At 42.7% G+C, this 16,579-nt stretch overlaps 1 protein-coding gene across 1 annotated transcript in view; it reads right to left on the reverse strand.

Moving 5' to 3' along the window:
• SNX30 (sorting nexin family member 30) overlaps nt 1–16,579 on the reverse strand; it is a 51,127-nt gene that overhangs the window by 3,058 nt on the left and 31,490 nt on the right. The window contains exons 4-8 of the mRNA XM_049796141.1: nt 14,440–14,598; nt 11,886–12,081; nt 11,031–11,230; nt 5,015–5,101; nt 321–473 (exon numbers count right to left, since the gene is read on the reverse strand). Of these exons, the coding sequence (XP_049652098.1) occupies nt 321–473; nt 5,015–5,101; nt 11,031–11,230; nt 11,886–12,081; nt 14,440–14,598 (795 nt within the window). The remainder of the gene's footprint in view (nt 1–320; nt 474–5,014; nt 5,102–11,030; nt 11,231–11,885; nt 12,082–14,439; nt 14,599–16,579) is intronic.

The raw sequence follows: 16,579 nt of genomic DNA on the forward strand, positions 1-16,579 counted from the left end.
TCGCCACTACTGCTGCTCTAATTTGAACACTAATTTCTTCAATTAATAACGCAAGACAGACAAGCATCCAGGATGAAATACTGTTACAGGGTTGCCTTGCGAAAGACAGCTAGTCTCACGCAGATTGCTTCAGCGTGACCAGCAACTCAGATTACACTAAGCTGCTGACAAAGAGCAGCTTCCACAGCACTAGAGAACTGATTTAGATGTCCAAGATTCTTTTCTTCAAGACAGCGTGAAGATTTCCTGAAGAATCATCACCACCTCAGGGGAAAATGAACTAGTCTTATTCCTGCCAATGCTCCAGCAGTGCCACATACCTTCTCGTAGTACTGGATGTTTTTATCTGCCATCCCCATGAGTAGCTGCCTAAAGTCTTGCCTTTTGTTGTTCTGCCATCTCTCCATATCTGCTTTCAGGTCAGCATTGAAACACTCTACTCGATCTTGACATTTCTCAACATCTGTGGGTACCTGCAGCAAAAGAAATGAAGATTGAAACCATCACGGAGAGTGCTAGGCTGCTGAATTAGCTAAAACCTCACTGAGGAAGCTACAGAGGAAAGGGTAAGTTAACAGCCCAGTACTCATCCTGAATAAACTCTGTTATGGCTGCAGGGAGAAAAGCCCCAATTCTGTATTAGTGAGGAGATAGGATTGCTTAATTTGTTCTCTGCTGTTTGAGGTGGTGGGCAGTTGTGCTTGTCCACCTCCATGCCAGATACAGAGGCAGACTGAGGAAGAGCTTGCTAGAGGCACATAAAGAGGAAACCATTTGGTCTAAGTACTGGGTGCCTAGCTCAGTTCCTAGTTCTCAAACTGAGCAGCGTGACTACAGCTCCAGAGCGAGCTTTCTCTCCTCCTTCCCATTTAGAGTTGCACTAGTCATTTCCCAATTTACACTAGTGTGTATGAAACAACAAATATTTAGGTTTGTCCAAAGAGCTGGATAAGAGACCTTTGTGTTATCTCTCAACCATAGTATACAAACAGCAGTGATCAGCTACGGTTGCAGAATAAAATTCCTAAAGCCTCTACTCTCTAGCTTCCACTTTTAACCTTACAGGCTGCCTGAAAAAAAAAAAAAAAAAATGTTAAGTGCAAAGCACTGATGATCATCACTGTGGATTGGCTCATGGGCCTTTGGGCTCAACACTGGACATGTAATCACTCATAAGCAATAGGAGAAATCTTGAAGGACAGCCTATTGCAAGCCTTGGTAGAGATTCAAATGGGTTATGACAGTAGTCACCGGCCCAACGTAGATGCCCTTTAGGCCAAAGAAGTTGGTGTTCTTTGCTTATGTTTTAACTAACAACACGTATACCACCAGGCAACTACAGGAACAATTTACAAACGTTTCTTCAAGCAGGAAAGCCACAAACACCTTTTTTTCCTTCTCCTTGTGCTGCTTGGTCCACACAGCTAGAAAGCCTGTAAGGATGCGCAGACTAGGCCCATGACCACAGAAGAGGAAAGACGTGAGCTGTTCAAGACACCTGAAGCACCTCCTTCATCCTCATGGGATTTGAGTACTCCTTTATTCACACAACTGGATTTACCCTACAGGCACCTTGGGGGTTCAGTAGCTACACACTTCCCCCACCCTCTCTGAGCACTATACTTCTAGCTACAGAATCCAATCTGCTACAACTCCAGACATGGAGTTCTCTTGTAGGCTTCAGACAAGAACTACCAAGCCAGTGGCTAGGAAGTTTAGAAGATAATCCCCTCAAGGCAAGTATGCCCTGTGTCATATTTGTAAGTACTCTGCTATCTTAATGGGAAAGGGTAGGCTATCAAGACAAAGAGTCATGAAGTCTGGAAGCAAAACCATGTAAGATTTCCCAATCCAATTAAGTTAGTTTCTGAGCACTCACCAGCTTCCTGCTTCTTCTGCCAGGATCTGAAACCACAACGAAGCTATTAAAAAAAAAAACAAAAAACAACCCACCGTTCTTTCTCAGAGCCAGTTCTCCTGCAGGTCAGGCTGAGAGGGCTGTATGAGTTCAGAACTACAGGGACAATCCAGTGGTCAGCAAATGTATCACATACACTCTAATTAAGGAACAACAGCAATGAACTCCAGCTAAGTCTCCACAGGCATCATGAAAGCAGTGTCTACACATGCACAGTCCTATTTGGGAGAGTAAATACCTTTCCTTCCAAAACTGCAGTTTCCCAGAAGTTGCAACTCAGTAGTCAAAACAAAATGTTAGGTTAATTAACAGCTTTTAAGCACTTTATATCTACTGCAAGATTAAAGAAAAGAGAGGTTCTAGTTCTAACACCAAATTTGGGCTTAAGTTAAAACATCAATGCTGATGTATCTGCTTTTACCAGTGCAGATATTCATTATTAGCTAGCAACTAGGAACTGAGAAGAATGAAGATTGCACTTTGGGGGAAGTTGCTACTTTCTTAATGATGGCTGCTCTCAGCTATTTGAATAGCTCAAAAAAACCCAAACCCCCAAATCACGTGATAACTGGCTCAAACTGCAATACACTCTGGAAGGGCCCATCACTATTTTAGTAAGCCAACTTAAACTGAGAAGAGATGAACATGCAGGCAAGAACTGAGCATAAAATTGTATATTCAGGAGTCTGGTCACCTCATTATATGATAATGTAAGTTCTGCACCTACATTTATTCCTCTTCAAAAGACCAGAGTCTAAGTATGCTTCACATCTAGAATTTAGCGTGGTCAAGTGCAGATGGCACTGCTTGCAGCATAAGCATGTCCACTTTTTCAGAACTCCTCTACAGCATCATTACCACATAACAAATGATCCTGAAGCACAACAAATACAACACTTATTAGGCAACTAATCTCTGTATATGATTTTTCTACCTTCTTAGTTCTCTGGAAACGTATACTGGTTTGGGGTTTTTTTCTGTAAATACACATGGTCATCTTCTACTTCAAGTTCTGCACTGCCATATTTATTGTTCCCACAGATCACCACACTGCAAAGCCTTAAGGCAGAGAGAATAAATTCAGCCACCAGAGGTGGACTTCATCTCAAAGGGAAACAATGCCTGTTTTTCACCATATTGGTTGTATTACTGCAAAACCAGCTCCAGCGTGGGTCAGAAATGGGTAAGAAGCACTTCACCACTGTACTTCTTAGAAATAGAAAGGCTGTAGACCCTGCACTGTTATGCTAGTGTCAAAAAACACCACACACACTATGTTTTTCTGTGAACTTCAGCACTCTTGAGCAGTATTTGCTGACAGACGTTTACAGTAGCCCTACAAGCCTTCTACATTTATAGACCACCGAGTTCTAAGCTGATCATCTCAATGTGAGAATGACCTAATGACACCAACAGAGCTTTGTGAAGCCAATCTGATTATGTATACAGCGAGTCTCAGAAAGCCCTCCAGGGGAAGAGATTAACAAGTAATGATAGGCCCTCATTTCATGATCCAAAAGTAGGCCTTTTTTCCCTTAAGGTCTGGGGGGCTTTTGGGTTTTGTTTTGTTTTTTTTTTAACATAATTCCTGCCAAATCAGCTAAATATGCTGAAAGGAACACAAATGCCATTCACTGCATAACCCAGCTCATGACCCTCTGTCTGCTTTTAGTTTCCAGCAGGGAAGCCAGGAGACCACACCGAATGTAAGATGTGGGGCTAGCCACAGCTCTGAGCTACCAGCTCTTACAGACAAGGACATTCCCTTCAGGGGGAACTATGTGAAAACTTTGAGCTAGTATTTTAAGAACAGGTAAGGAGTTCTATTAGTTTGTTCAACTTCAACTTGTAAATGACACAAAAGACTTATCTTAGAAAAAAGGTACAAGGATTTGCCAAAAGATATGCTTATACTCTGGAGAGGAGACATAAGTATTCAAAAAATTCTTAGACAGCTGTTTAAGTGCTGTGCTTTACACAATAATCCCAGAGAGGTGAGATGCAAAAGCCTTTTAGCAGCTGAGACACTAGTAAAGTTCGGCAGTTCCACTGCATCAAAACCTTGATAAAGTCAAATGCCTAAAAACTGCAATTGGCTTGCTGGATATGCTAGGTTTAGTTCCCTTCATCCTACATACAACTTGTTAGAATACCAGCTCATACAAACCTACACTGAGGAAGTAAGAGTACATACCACACCAGCCAGCAGTGGGGCAGGCAAAAGACCAAAATACAAGAGCACCACAAGATACCCAAGACACCACTATTTGTAGAGTCCACAACACAAGACACAAGATCAGAAAAATACTAGTTTGCATTTCTATGCCCTGGTCCTCTTCAGCTTTTTAGATTCAAGACATTATGTGAACCTCCTGTAAGATTATTTTGCAGGAGTCCTAATACTGGAAAGTAATCTATTAACACAAAGGGGAACCAAAAAGCCCCAAGCAGAGGAGGGAACAAAACCTGTTGTCATTGTTGGTGAAAGCTGCAGCGATTTGAGAGGCCTCTTGCACACTGCTTCATGTGGAAAGCAGGTGGCAGCACAAGCACGAGAGTTTACAGTTTTGCTTCTGCATGAAGCCCATCCAAAACCTGTCACCCACTGACACCTGCTGTGTCTGTTCAGCATCACAGAGGAAGAGCTCCCTAGCAGAAGAAGCAAAATACAGTCTTCCACAGCCAAAACAGGAGTCCTGCAGTAAGTACAGTTCAACAGTGCCAGGGCTAGGAACTTAACTCAGCTAGCTGACATACTGCCAAATCACCATGGTCTATTCTACCACTACTTCAGTCCATGTCACTGAACACTCCAACTGATTGCCTAGAAGTAGTTGGAGTGTTACACCAGTCAGAACCACCCAGCTCTGAATGGTGGGATATCAGTAGTACATAAGTTGCTAGACAGGTTATATGTGTTCATACCTAGGGCTTTATTTCACACCAGCTTGCCAACAACAAATTTCTGTTCTCCCAGAAACTGCTTATACTGCAAAGAAGCCACCAGAGCCAGACAAAGCAAGTTCTGTTTCTCCATTCTTCTCAGGAAGTAATGTAAGTGCAAGCTGGTTTTGTAGACTAGTTTGAAGTGCTAACCTTTGGACGGTCTTCTTTTTTCAAGGCTACTGCTTCCAGTTTTGCTTCATACTCCGCTTGAACTTGGTCTCTCTTCTTCAACACATTCTATGGGCAAGAGAAAATTCAACTGTGAGCTCTTGTTCCTTCCCTCCCCAACCTGCAAGAAACTGCAAAGTGATACAGCTTAAGTGCTAACTCAATCCAAAGTCAGACTTTCAGACTTACTTTCTCTTATATTACAGTATTTAGGGAGTAGCTTTTAAAAACAAAGCATTTGCTCTCCAGCAGCTGGCAGGGTCAGATAAAATTGAAGTTTTGGACAAGCTGGAGGCATGCAAGATAGAAGCTGTCATGTCACCACGAATATTACCCTGACTAAGTAAATTCAATTCATCATTTGACCTATTATTAGCATGAAAAGGATATGAAAAAGAGCATCCAAGTTGTCAAGAACTAGTGCAAAACTTTTGACATCCTCAAGCACCAAGCAGAAAATAGTATAGCCTAAGAGACAGGAAGGCCACCACAGAAGGTATTACATCTCCCTTTTCACTTACAAAGACTCCTCAAAGTCTTTTACAGCAAGCTGTTACATTATTGCACTAGAACAAAAGTGACCTTTGCTTTTAGATCAGTTTGGGGAGTTTGGTTGTTGGTTTAATTAAAAAAAATTAAAATTTTGAAAAGCACAATTTACATGAAAAGCACTGAACTACCCAAGTGAGTTTCACAAGCAGTAAAACATTTTATTGACAGAGTATTCTCGGCATAGAGAGCAAAAGATGCTACCTTCATCTTGTAATATAGCCACAAGTCAAGATCTCCACCAAGGTTGTACTACAGTCTTACAATTTCACAACAACCACAGAAGTTAGTCTTTTTAAGGATATACTACTAAAAAATAAGCAGTTCTGTGTCTGCAAAAGCAGACAACTTCTCCAGTCTTCACAAGGAAACAACTAGCAATTTTTTAGAACTCAGTTGATGCAAAGTTATTATTTAAAATGTTCAGAAGGAAGTCAGCCAACACTCACTGCTGAGGCACCTGTAAATCTGAACTTCTCTTGCAGTCAACTTTGCCAGTTCATGCTTTGAGTCTTCCCTTCTGCCACCCAGAAGGCATTACCCCGCTAGGACAAAAGGAGGTAACTAGTGATTTTAAAATGAGTAGTTTCAGACAAGGCTAGTAAAACAGGACTAGTCACATGCTCTGCTGCCTACAGAAATATCTGTTTAAAAGTGTAGTTCTCAGAGCTCTAAGAGCCAGTCTCACCAAGATCTGTCTCCTAATTAAAGATGTATGAACCCTGTATCTACTAATCATCATATTCCCCTTCCTCCCCCTTAAGCCAAGAGAACATCAGTGGTGCAGTTGCTCTAGAATAGAGATTGAAGATATTGCAAATCAGTTCTTACAAACCTCAGTCCATGGTAAATTGGAATGGCACCCCATCCACAAAGCTGCTATATGTTTAGGCAAAAAGAGGGGACAAAACTGAAAAAATTCACCTTCAACAGCTTAACACTCCCTTTTCTCCCCAAAGAGATGCAAGCAAGCATGCCATTGGTTTGCTTGAAAAAAAACCACAGCATTCCCGTTCCTTTTGAAATCTAAGCAACTATGTGGAATAGCCCTTAAGCGACTGAGGTTACCAATACAACAAAAGCCTGAGAGATTTAACAGATATTTCTACTTTGTATTACCTCTTGAACCTGAGTCAACTGAAATTTATTCTCAGAAAAACAACTGCCTCCAGCAATTGCATTCAGCCTATAGAAACCTGAAGTTAGTCCAGTAAACTGGATCTGTACCAGGAGTTGCCAATGATTAACAGGTATCAGCAGATTAGATTCAAAGGGCAGGTGTCTTATTTCTCCTTAAGTGCTCAAGTCCATCCACTGTGGACCATTAACAATATGCTTCTGAATACAGCTTTAAGTATCCATTAATGGCTGACCTGTAAGTCATGAGAAAAATGCTGCCTTCCCTTTCACTTGTCCCATATGTGAAAGGAAGTGTTTCCTCTGGCACCTCCAGGCAATCTCTGTTCAGTTGCAGATCAATGCCTTAAAGCTTCAGCAGCTCCTTCAAAAAACTCTGTGCCAAGTTTCCCCAGACTTACCACAACCCATGCAATACTTCCACTAGTTAAGGCCTCACTTAGAAGGGAAAAAAAAAAGTAAAAAATAAAATATTTTTTTAAAAGTTGGAAGAAACCAACACAAAACAGAACAAAATCACACACCACATTTCAGTTATTTGGGGACAGAACTAAACCACCAGTCCCTGTACAAACAAGACTTAGCTTGCTTTCAGTGAGGCAGGTCCTTCTCCATTTTGTATTTAGTTGAAAAATTTCACCTTGGCCCCGATCTCTGAAGGAGCTTCAGGAGTTTGCCATCAGCCTCCTTTCTTGAATTGCAATCCTATGCCATTTGCACACCATATAGCTTCCTACTACAACTAGACCTCACAAGAGGATCCTTATTTACTGCACACTTTTAAAGACAGAGTTAGTTATTCATGTGGTGCTTGTTTTAAACACGCATTAGAAGTAATGTCCAAGCACACAGCTAGGGATCACAACACTGCCAGAAAGGCTGATCAGGTGATAGGCATACAGAGGTCATATAACATTTTAATATCACCACTGAATTACATAGAGCTGAGTTTGTCCTCTGCACTTGCCTCCCTGGGGAACACCAGCATACCACAAAAAATGTGGTACCTCACGTTTGTTGACAAGTGCCTCACTGCACCAGGATTTGAGAAATCATCTGGCCGTCTCATACATGACCTGTGTTTTGGAAAAGATCTCTCCTAGACACTCCCAGCAACATTTAACTCAAGCCTGCAATGCCAGCCTCTCCCCACTTCTGTAAATCTTTCAAATGAACCCAGAGATGGGGCTTCCCTGGAGTCAGCCAATATTTTGTTTCAACCAGAACTACTGGGCTTTGGCCTCTGTATGTGCAGTTCCCTCAGGCTTCCCCCTCACATATAACAGTGCTCCTGAAGACACTAAAGTGAACATTAATCTCTAAAAAAACAGTGAAGATAACCTGGCAGTTCTTTCACTGAGGGACATTCACCCAGCTAGAGACTGCTCTACAAATCAAGTTCCTATACCTACACCTGGGGTACAGTATGCAACAGAGAAAGCTACCAAGGTTGCACTGAACTCCTAGGGTCTAGAGACTTGCCTTCCACCAAGTACCCTGTCCAACAACTGTGCTGTGAAGGCCAAACCAGACTTCAATTTCACAAGCAGGCCTCACAGCAGCTGATGAATAGGACTGCACTGCTAGTGAAGAGGACAACCTTTTCAGCAGAAAGTCTCCCACGCTCCAAGTGTAGCCTCCTTTACAGTTACTTACATGGTTTTATAGCATCTGGGAAGACAGTTCTGTAGCTGCTTACTGCAGAAATAGTAACAGACTGGTATTTTCTAGCATAAGAAAATCACACTTGATATGACCTCAGAGATTTCAGTTTTGGTATTTGGGGGGGAAGAAAAATAGGAACAGTCTGCCTTGGCTAGCGATGGGTTTCTTTCTTGATTTTCCAACAAAGCTAATGAGATGCCCAAGCTGGACACAAAACAGCATAATCCTTATTTCCTATTAACTGCTATTTTGCAAGTGTAGTTTCTAGATCCAACCCATTCCAAAGCACCAACACAATAAGTATGTTCAGTTCATTACCAGAAAATAACTGACAGGAAGAGTGAGTCCTTTAGGGCACTAGGAAGTTAAGTCAGCTGTTTAAAAATTAAGCTAAAAAAAGGGTTTCTTTAGCTGAAGAGGTGCTTCAGGCAAGCCTGTTAGCTTGGAGACTGCACTTAGTGTCTTTGCTGTCATCTTGACAAGAGCCCTTTTTGAATGGGCCTGTCTCCAAGCCAATAGGTAGTCTAGCTGCAAGCCTTTAATGCCATGCTTCCTGTAGTAAGTGGTGTTTAACTGCCTGAAGTACCTCTTCAGCAGAAGAAACCCTTGCTTTTTAGCTTAAAAAAATTCCTCCCACGCTACATTTGTGAAAAGCACCTCTCACAACTCAGCTTGCCACTTTAGATGCCATCTCCAGTACGCCATGGCCTTTGTAGCATCAAAAGGTACATGTTCTGGGCTAAAAGCTTTAATCACTAGCCTCATTGTTTTGGGTTTGTGTGGCACGGTTTTTTTCGGTAGCGGGGTAGGGGGCCGCAGGGCCGGCTCCTGTGAGAAGCTGCCAGAAGCTTCCCCGGCTCCGAGTCGGACCCGCCGCTGGCCAAGGCCGAGCCCGTCCGCCATGGCGGGAGCCCTCTGGGAGAAGAGGTTGAAGAAGGGGAACCTGCAGCGGGGGAGGAGAGCGGGATGTGAGAGAAAGCCCTGTGCAGGCAGCAAGGTCAGTGAGGAAGGAGGGGAGGAGGTGCGCCGCAGGAGGTTGATGCCCCCGCCCGCAGCCCGTGGTGAGGCGGCAGGCTGTCCCCCCCCAGCCCACGGAGGGGAGTGGGGCAGCTGATGCCCCCGAAAATGGCCGTGACTCCATGGGAAACCCCAAGCTGGAGCAGTCTGTCACTGAAGAACTGCAGCTGGTGGGAAGGACCCATGCCAGAGCAGGGGAAGAGTGAGGAGTCCTCCCCCTGAGAGGGAAGGAGCAGCAGAGATAACGTGTGATGAACTGACCACAGTTCCTCCCAGGGTGGGGAGGAGTGAGCAGCTTCATGGTGCTTTTCTGCTGGCTGGGCTTAAACCACAACAGTCATGTTCTGTTTATTTGTAAGTACACAAACACACACACCGCTTCCTACAGAGTAAGGTTAAGTCTGAACACCCTGGGTCAAGGCTTCCATCTAGAGCTCAGGGTGTTCCAGCAATACTTGGGTGTTAATAGTCCTATAAATAAAAGGCACCTTGTTTATGCTAGGGTCAATACCATGACTACGAAAGCAAAGAGTATACTCAGGGAATTAGTGCAAAGCCTTCATAAGAATCATTCAGCCAGGTAAGACAAGAGCCATACAACTAGCCATCTGAAGCTGGGAAAAGAAAGCTCTAGGTGTTTCAAATCTCAGTTTGAGAAGTATAGGATGACTAAGATTAAGAAGGACCACCATGTTCAGACTGTAGGTTTAAAACAGGCTATTAGATCTCTAAAGAAGTGCATACCATAGCCTTGTGACAGTTGTTCCAAGTGGAAAGTCCTCAGAAGGAATTTGTCTGTTAATACCCTATAAAGGGACTGCTAATACATACTGTACCATGGCATTTGGTGAGAAGCTCTAACAGCCGAACTAGAGTCCTTAGGTTCAGTTTTCAGTGCAGTTAACTCAGTAATTCTTTTCCCCATGCAGTGGGATTGACTACCAATGCTCCTTAAATTCAAGAGAATAAAAACTGCATTGAAGTAGCTTTTATTACTTCTGCATAAGCCATAAGATACCAAGTTCCTAGGGTGATTAAGAGTCACAGAACAACATCTTTAAGCAGCTACTTGGTATGCAGAACTTAACAGAACTTTACAACAGATACATCCTGCCTAGGGTATGGGGATGAGAGAGGAAGCAGTGTCTGTCATTTGGACACGTGGTTCTAAAAGGAGCCAGCCAACCCTGCTACATAAAAGTGACAGAAGCTGCTAATGCTACCTTTTCTGCAGGGCCAGACACTGACCCAGTAGTGAAGAGCTGAGCCATGACTGACTTTCTGACAATTCAAAGATAAGATTCTAGGCAGCCACAGGATGTCCCCTACAGAGTACCACCTGCCACTCCAATAAACAAGCAACTCTTCAATACTTTGTGTGCACCCTAGCATTACCGACCTTAGCTTGACTGAATAGCAGAGCAGATAGGTAATGCTACCCATGCAGTACCCGGTAAGCATACCTAGGTTTGTTTTGATTATGAAAACATCCTCCTACCTAATGCATTATTTACTTCCCGACTTTTCCCACCACCAACCCTTCTTGCTATTAGAAAGAATGAACTCACTGATGCATCACTGCATGCAAACACCAATGACAGTGTCACTTCTGCCACAGGGCTCTCTTTACCTTCATTGACTCCGAGTACAATATATATTCCCTAAGCACAGGCAGGAAGTCTTCTGTCATGTCTTCACTGAGTTCCTCAAGAGCTGTGCAGCAGTTCCCAATACAGGCAGACAACCCTTCCAGTGGCTCCGATAGCTCAACCTCCAGCGCTCCCCAGGTTGAATAGACAGGTCCATATTCTCGTAGTTCCACCAAGTATTCTGCAAAAGGCAGATGGAAAAGTAGATTAACAGAGTAAGAGTGAGGCACAAGGATCTGCAAACACTCGCACCAAACAGGAGAAACTATGCACCAAGCTTGGCAAACATTAACTCCCCCAGGAGTCAAGTCTTTTGTTGCATTAGCATCTTAATAGACAGAGCTCTATGGCTGCACAGGTGACAGGTCCAAGTTGCCTCCTGCTTAACTGACCATTCCTACAAGCTTCCAAGACAAAGACACTTGCACCTGTGCAGTAGCCAAAGTAACTTTTTTTAAACATATGTAAAACTTGGGTCTGCCAAGACAGGTCAGTAAAGGTTATCTTCATCTAGGAATTCCACCTCTACTCCTCCAGATGGAATGTACAGGTTTTTTCCCCCTCCCAAAAGTCTTTCCAAAAATAACTCTAGTAAGAAAGTAGGTTGGTATAACAACAAGAGCCATTTTAAAAAAATATTTGGAGAGTTGAGCTAAAGTAAGATACTGCGTTAGGCTTTGGGCCTGTTTTAAATCTGTAAGAGGCATTAGATTTTGCTCTGTGTGGCTCATTACAGGACAGAATCATTGACACAAGTTGTCTTGGTCACACCATCAACCAGAACGAGATAGAGCACTCAGACTGAAGTATTGCGATAGAGCACCTTGTGTCCTTACCCAACTGTTCCTTGATAATCCGTTGTGCTATTCTGTCAATGGTACCAAGCTTTAGAGAGAATGTGTCTAGATACTCCCCAATGGCTGCAAACTCCAGTGGCCGACTTCTTAATTTGTAGCCTCCTGTAACGTATTTGACAGACTCCCCCATCTTTGACAGCAATGCCATTCCTTGCTTTTTATAGGCATTAAGATCCTAGGAAGTTAAAAAAACCCAAACAGTTTAGAAATATTTCACTTGCTTGTTGGAAGATTAATATAGTGAGGGATACTCTCCAGCCAAGATCAAATCATGTGAAGGCAAGAGATTACATGCGACAGGTAGCCTTGGACAAAACCTCACATTATACAAGTTGTACAGCTGAGCACAGTTTCAAGACTACCTCTGGATGGAGATAAACTATCCAGAGGAATGGTATGAAGTACTTTATAAATGAGTTAGTGGTCCACCTTTGCACATGGCCAGACTTTCCCATGTTCCTGTACTGTCACCAGGGAAGTAGTGATATTAACAGCTCTGTTTCCACTGATAGTGTTCATGCCATTCATCCATACATACTTTTAAGTCATAGTCCACAATACCAGTATTATGCAAATGCACCAGCTGGCTCTGATGACCTAGTACAGAGCTACACATTGCATGCTTCTTTGGTCAGCAGTCACATCACACCAGTTGTGTGGTCAGATAGAAGGGAGGGGAAGACTGCACAGAAAACACACAGCATGAGAAGACTAGCACAGCTTTTCTGCAAGACAGAGGGCAGCTCAGGCTGGGTCGGATGTAGCCATGTTGCCTGCACAGAAAGCTTAAACTTCCTTGTCAATGCTTTACACATTTGCATAAATCAACATTCAGAGAACTTATGTTAACAAGGTTGTTTACCTACAATATTCAGGGGATTTCACCTTGACAGCACATCAGAACAAACTTGTTAGCCAAAACGCCGTCCATTTTGCATTTTACTCCTTCCAGCAGGGGTCACTATTCAACATCGCAAAACAGCATTAAGCGCTCTAACTAGGTTATCCTATGAAGAGATGTTTTCAAACCAAGCAGACCCGTAGAGGCTAAGAATCAAGACATGGTATTACAGACTAGACTAAAAGCTTAAGTGTTCTTTAAAAGAATCCAACAGCCATCTTCAAAACATGTACTATGGTATTCTTTCCAAGTTCTTGTAAGACAAATCTAAGTTTGATTAAGAGAACCTGGCATATTAGCAGCTACTATTATTTTGGATTATGTTTGCATTTAAATGCAGTGGGTCCTTGACTCTTGCCTTCCACCTGTCCTAAGCACCATCTGCAAGCAGGCATCAGAAGACAACCCTTTAACTCAAAATTACTCACTCACTCTCTCACACATTCTGGTGTGTTACTGGTCCAAACAGGGAACTTGAAGAAAGGTTGGTTTCTCTTTTTCAGCCAGGAGATGGTCTCATGACTTTCTGCAGTAACTAAATTCTGAAGTCCTAGCACACTGAACTGACACCTCACTGCTGCAATAGAGCAAGTTCCAACACAAGAGACAGCCAGAGGAACACATGTCCTTTTCCCTCAGCTTCTCTGGATGCTCTGTATTCTCAAGGCAAGCCCTGGCCGGGGCTGAGAATACAACCCTAACCGTTTATTTTACAGGGGTGGGAGAAGATGACTAAGCAGCTAAGAAAGTTGCATCATGCTTTGACAGCTGAAAAGCAGAACAAAGCTATCTGACATTTAACTATCAAGGTGCTAAAAAAATTCTGCATTTCTGGCTTGTTTCAGCAGTTAAGTTCACCATGGAGGGGAAATAAAAGGGAACTGGAGATTGAGTCTCACATTACCAGCAAGCAGAGCATGAGCCTGAAGTGAGCTCAAATTAAGTGTCACATTTGAGTGAGCTAGCATAATGTGACATTGGAAAGACGTGCTTTTACAGCTCTCTTCACTTATCAGGTCAAACCCAAGCGTGACTGTAGGTCCTTCTAGTCTTATTTAAAACGCAGTTCAAAAGACAGCTAAAGAAAATTGCACCGTTTATGGGTGAGTCACGCAGAAGATGAGCATGAAGTTGTTGACTGAGAACAAACAAGAATAAGGTCTTCATGCTTAGTTTTGAGGGCAACAAGTACAAGCAGTATAGAAGGCACAGACAAGAAAAAAGTCAAGAAACTTGCAAGCTTTTGTGCAAGAGGTCTCTCCTTCTCCACCTTCCTCCTCCCCAAAACAGGATTTTACAAAGTCTACAGTTTTCTAAATTCTGAACCTTTCTTGCATCAGAGGCATATGTTCTAGACATAGCGATACAAAACAAGCAAGTCTGGAGAACTGCATTTGTAAATCTACAGACCACCCCTCCCTTCAAGCAAAGGGAACCCATGTAGTTGTCACACACAGGGGTCTGTCACACACAACATTCAGGGTCCCTAACAACTCTCTGGTATTTTAGGGGAAGTTCTGACCTGCATGTGTAGTTTTATTAATGCCTTTTTACCTTCATTTCAAAAAAGACTGCAAAGGTGCCTGTTCTGTTGTCCCTGTCAATGATTGCGTTTGGAAGTTCCTGGCTTACCTTGGCTGTGAGAAACACGTTGAAGTGCTCATTAAAAGAAAGCACCGGGTGATCAGTTATTCTCTTCAAGAATTTGTCTAATGCTTTCCTCCTTGTCTCCACAAACTCTTCAGAAAAGCGATCGACAACACCCTTCACCACAAATTTCTCAGGAAGAGGCTGTCAGAGACAAGCAAAACACACAATATTCAGAAGACCAAAAACTTGTTTCTGCTTTTTGGAAACTTACAAAGCAATCAAACTGCAGTCTTAACAGGCACTGAAGTGTTATGTTTGCTAACAGGAATCATACATCAGATGGGATACAAGCCTTGTTCTGAATTACTGTTGAGCTGGTCTGGCCTAATGCTAGAATGCTAGCAATTCTACTGAGTGGCTTCAGCTGAGACCCACACCAGTGAAGCCCAGACAGTACTCACAGTAGGTACTTCCAGCATAGCTTAGAGAGTTCCCCCCTACTGCTACTGCTATCTATGTTCAAGCTCCAGCTCTAAAAGAGATGCCAGCAGAGCTGCACACTATTCACTACAGCAATTCGTGCACACACACACCCTGATGTTAAAGCAAGTCTGTTCAGTCCAAGAAAACCAAGAAAATTTAACAATTCTACTTACTCTTTTCCCCTGCATTCTGAACAATTTATAGCTCCTGGACAGGGCCCTTCTGTGAAGGGGTGATAGTGTTAGTAATAGCACTACACTGAGCAAAGACAGATGAGCACGGTCGAGTGGTCCAGGCTGGAACCTTCCTGAAGCACTTGCACAGTCAGTCATCTATCATAGCTGACATTCTTGAGCATGTTTGTGTAATGTTGGCAGACCTCTGTTACTATCTACTCTTTCACCTTACTCCTATTTTGATGCCACCGGTTCATCTCTGCAGTTCAGCTTAACATGTAAGCCCAAGTCTGCCTCCAGACTTACTGTAACAGGAGGGACTGCAGAACTAGCAAGACTCCAGACTTCTAAGTACCACTTCAGATGGAAGATAACTCTTTAAGCTTCAGCATGGTTAGTCTCAGCTCTACCACTAGACCTGCTTTTGTTCTCTCCAGACAGCATGGACTCTAAGATTAATATAATTTTTAAAACTGTGCTTTGCATTTTATTCTTGTGAAACAGTCTGCCCAGACAGATAATCTGCTTACTCTTAGACTAGCAATGACAGCCATTTTCACCCAAATCAGGAATCAGAATTCTCCTCTGCAAAGAGTCTTTGTTACCTAAAATCTGTGAAAAAAGTAATTCAAAGTAAAAAAACCTACGTATATGTATGCCTTTCCCACCATACCCTAGCTGTGGGATGTACATGAAGATTGCACCTCCTAAAAAAACCCAGCCAGCCTGACTTAGCTGCAACACAGCTACATTTTAAGCACTGTATTTAGTTCTTATAATTTAAGACTTTTATTATGTTTAGCATTCAGATTAGTCATTCTAGTTCAACCAGTGTAAGATACACTCTAATTAGACTTCTTCAGAAGAATAATGCTTAGTGCAGTAGTCTTCAGGAAGGAGAAACTCTCTTCCCTTGCTTTGTAAACTTTAGCTGGGACTCTATACTTCAGGAAGTCACTACCTCAGCACCATATGCAGAAGGAAAAGGACAAGGTGGAAGACTAAAGAATCCTAGTTCAACCAAATGCATGCAAACTGCCACTGAAACATCACTAAAGTTTGAGCGTTTTAGACCCACAGAAGAGTGCACCTCTATTAGACAGGCTTCTGCCATTTAACCTGCTTTTAGCAATAGCAGTAGTTATAGTCCTTTACATTTTAAGCCTTTGGAGGTCCATCTCAAGTAGACAGTACACAGAGCTAGCAAATGATATTCTGCTTTAACTGGGTGTTACTTATCTGACTTATAGTCTTCCAGCTTAAGAGTCTTTCTAGCTTTTCTCCACTGCGATATGTGAGCAGGGTTCACTATAGTCACAAATGGCTTAAAGGATCCAAACATCACCATCCAAAGACAAGATCCTTGGCCATGTTAGGCTTATCTTTCTAGTCTAGAGACAGATCTGAGGTAATTTTTACTGTTGTTTGAAAGCACAGATTAGAGTAAGTCTCAGATAATTTAAAAAAAAAAAAAAGTAAAAAAACTCAGTAACCAAAGAGATGAAAAGGAACGCCTATTCAGT

Source organism: Accipiter gentilis, chromosome Z, assembly GCF_929443795.1.
Source record: "Accipiter gentilis chromosome Z, bAccGen1.1, whole genome shotgun sequence".
NCBI classification, from domain to species: Eukaryota; Metazoa; Chordata; class Aves; order Accipitriformes; family Accipitridae; genus Astur; species Astur gentilis.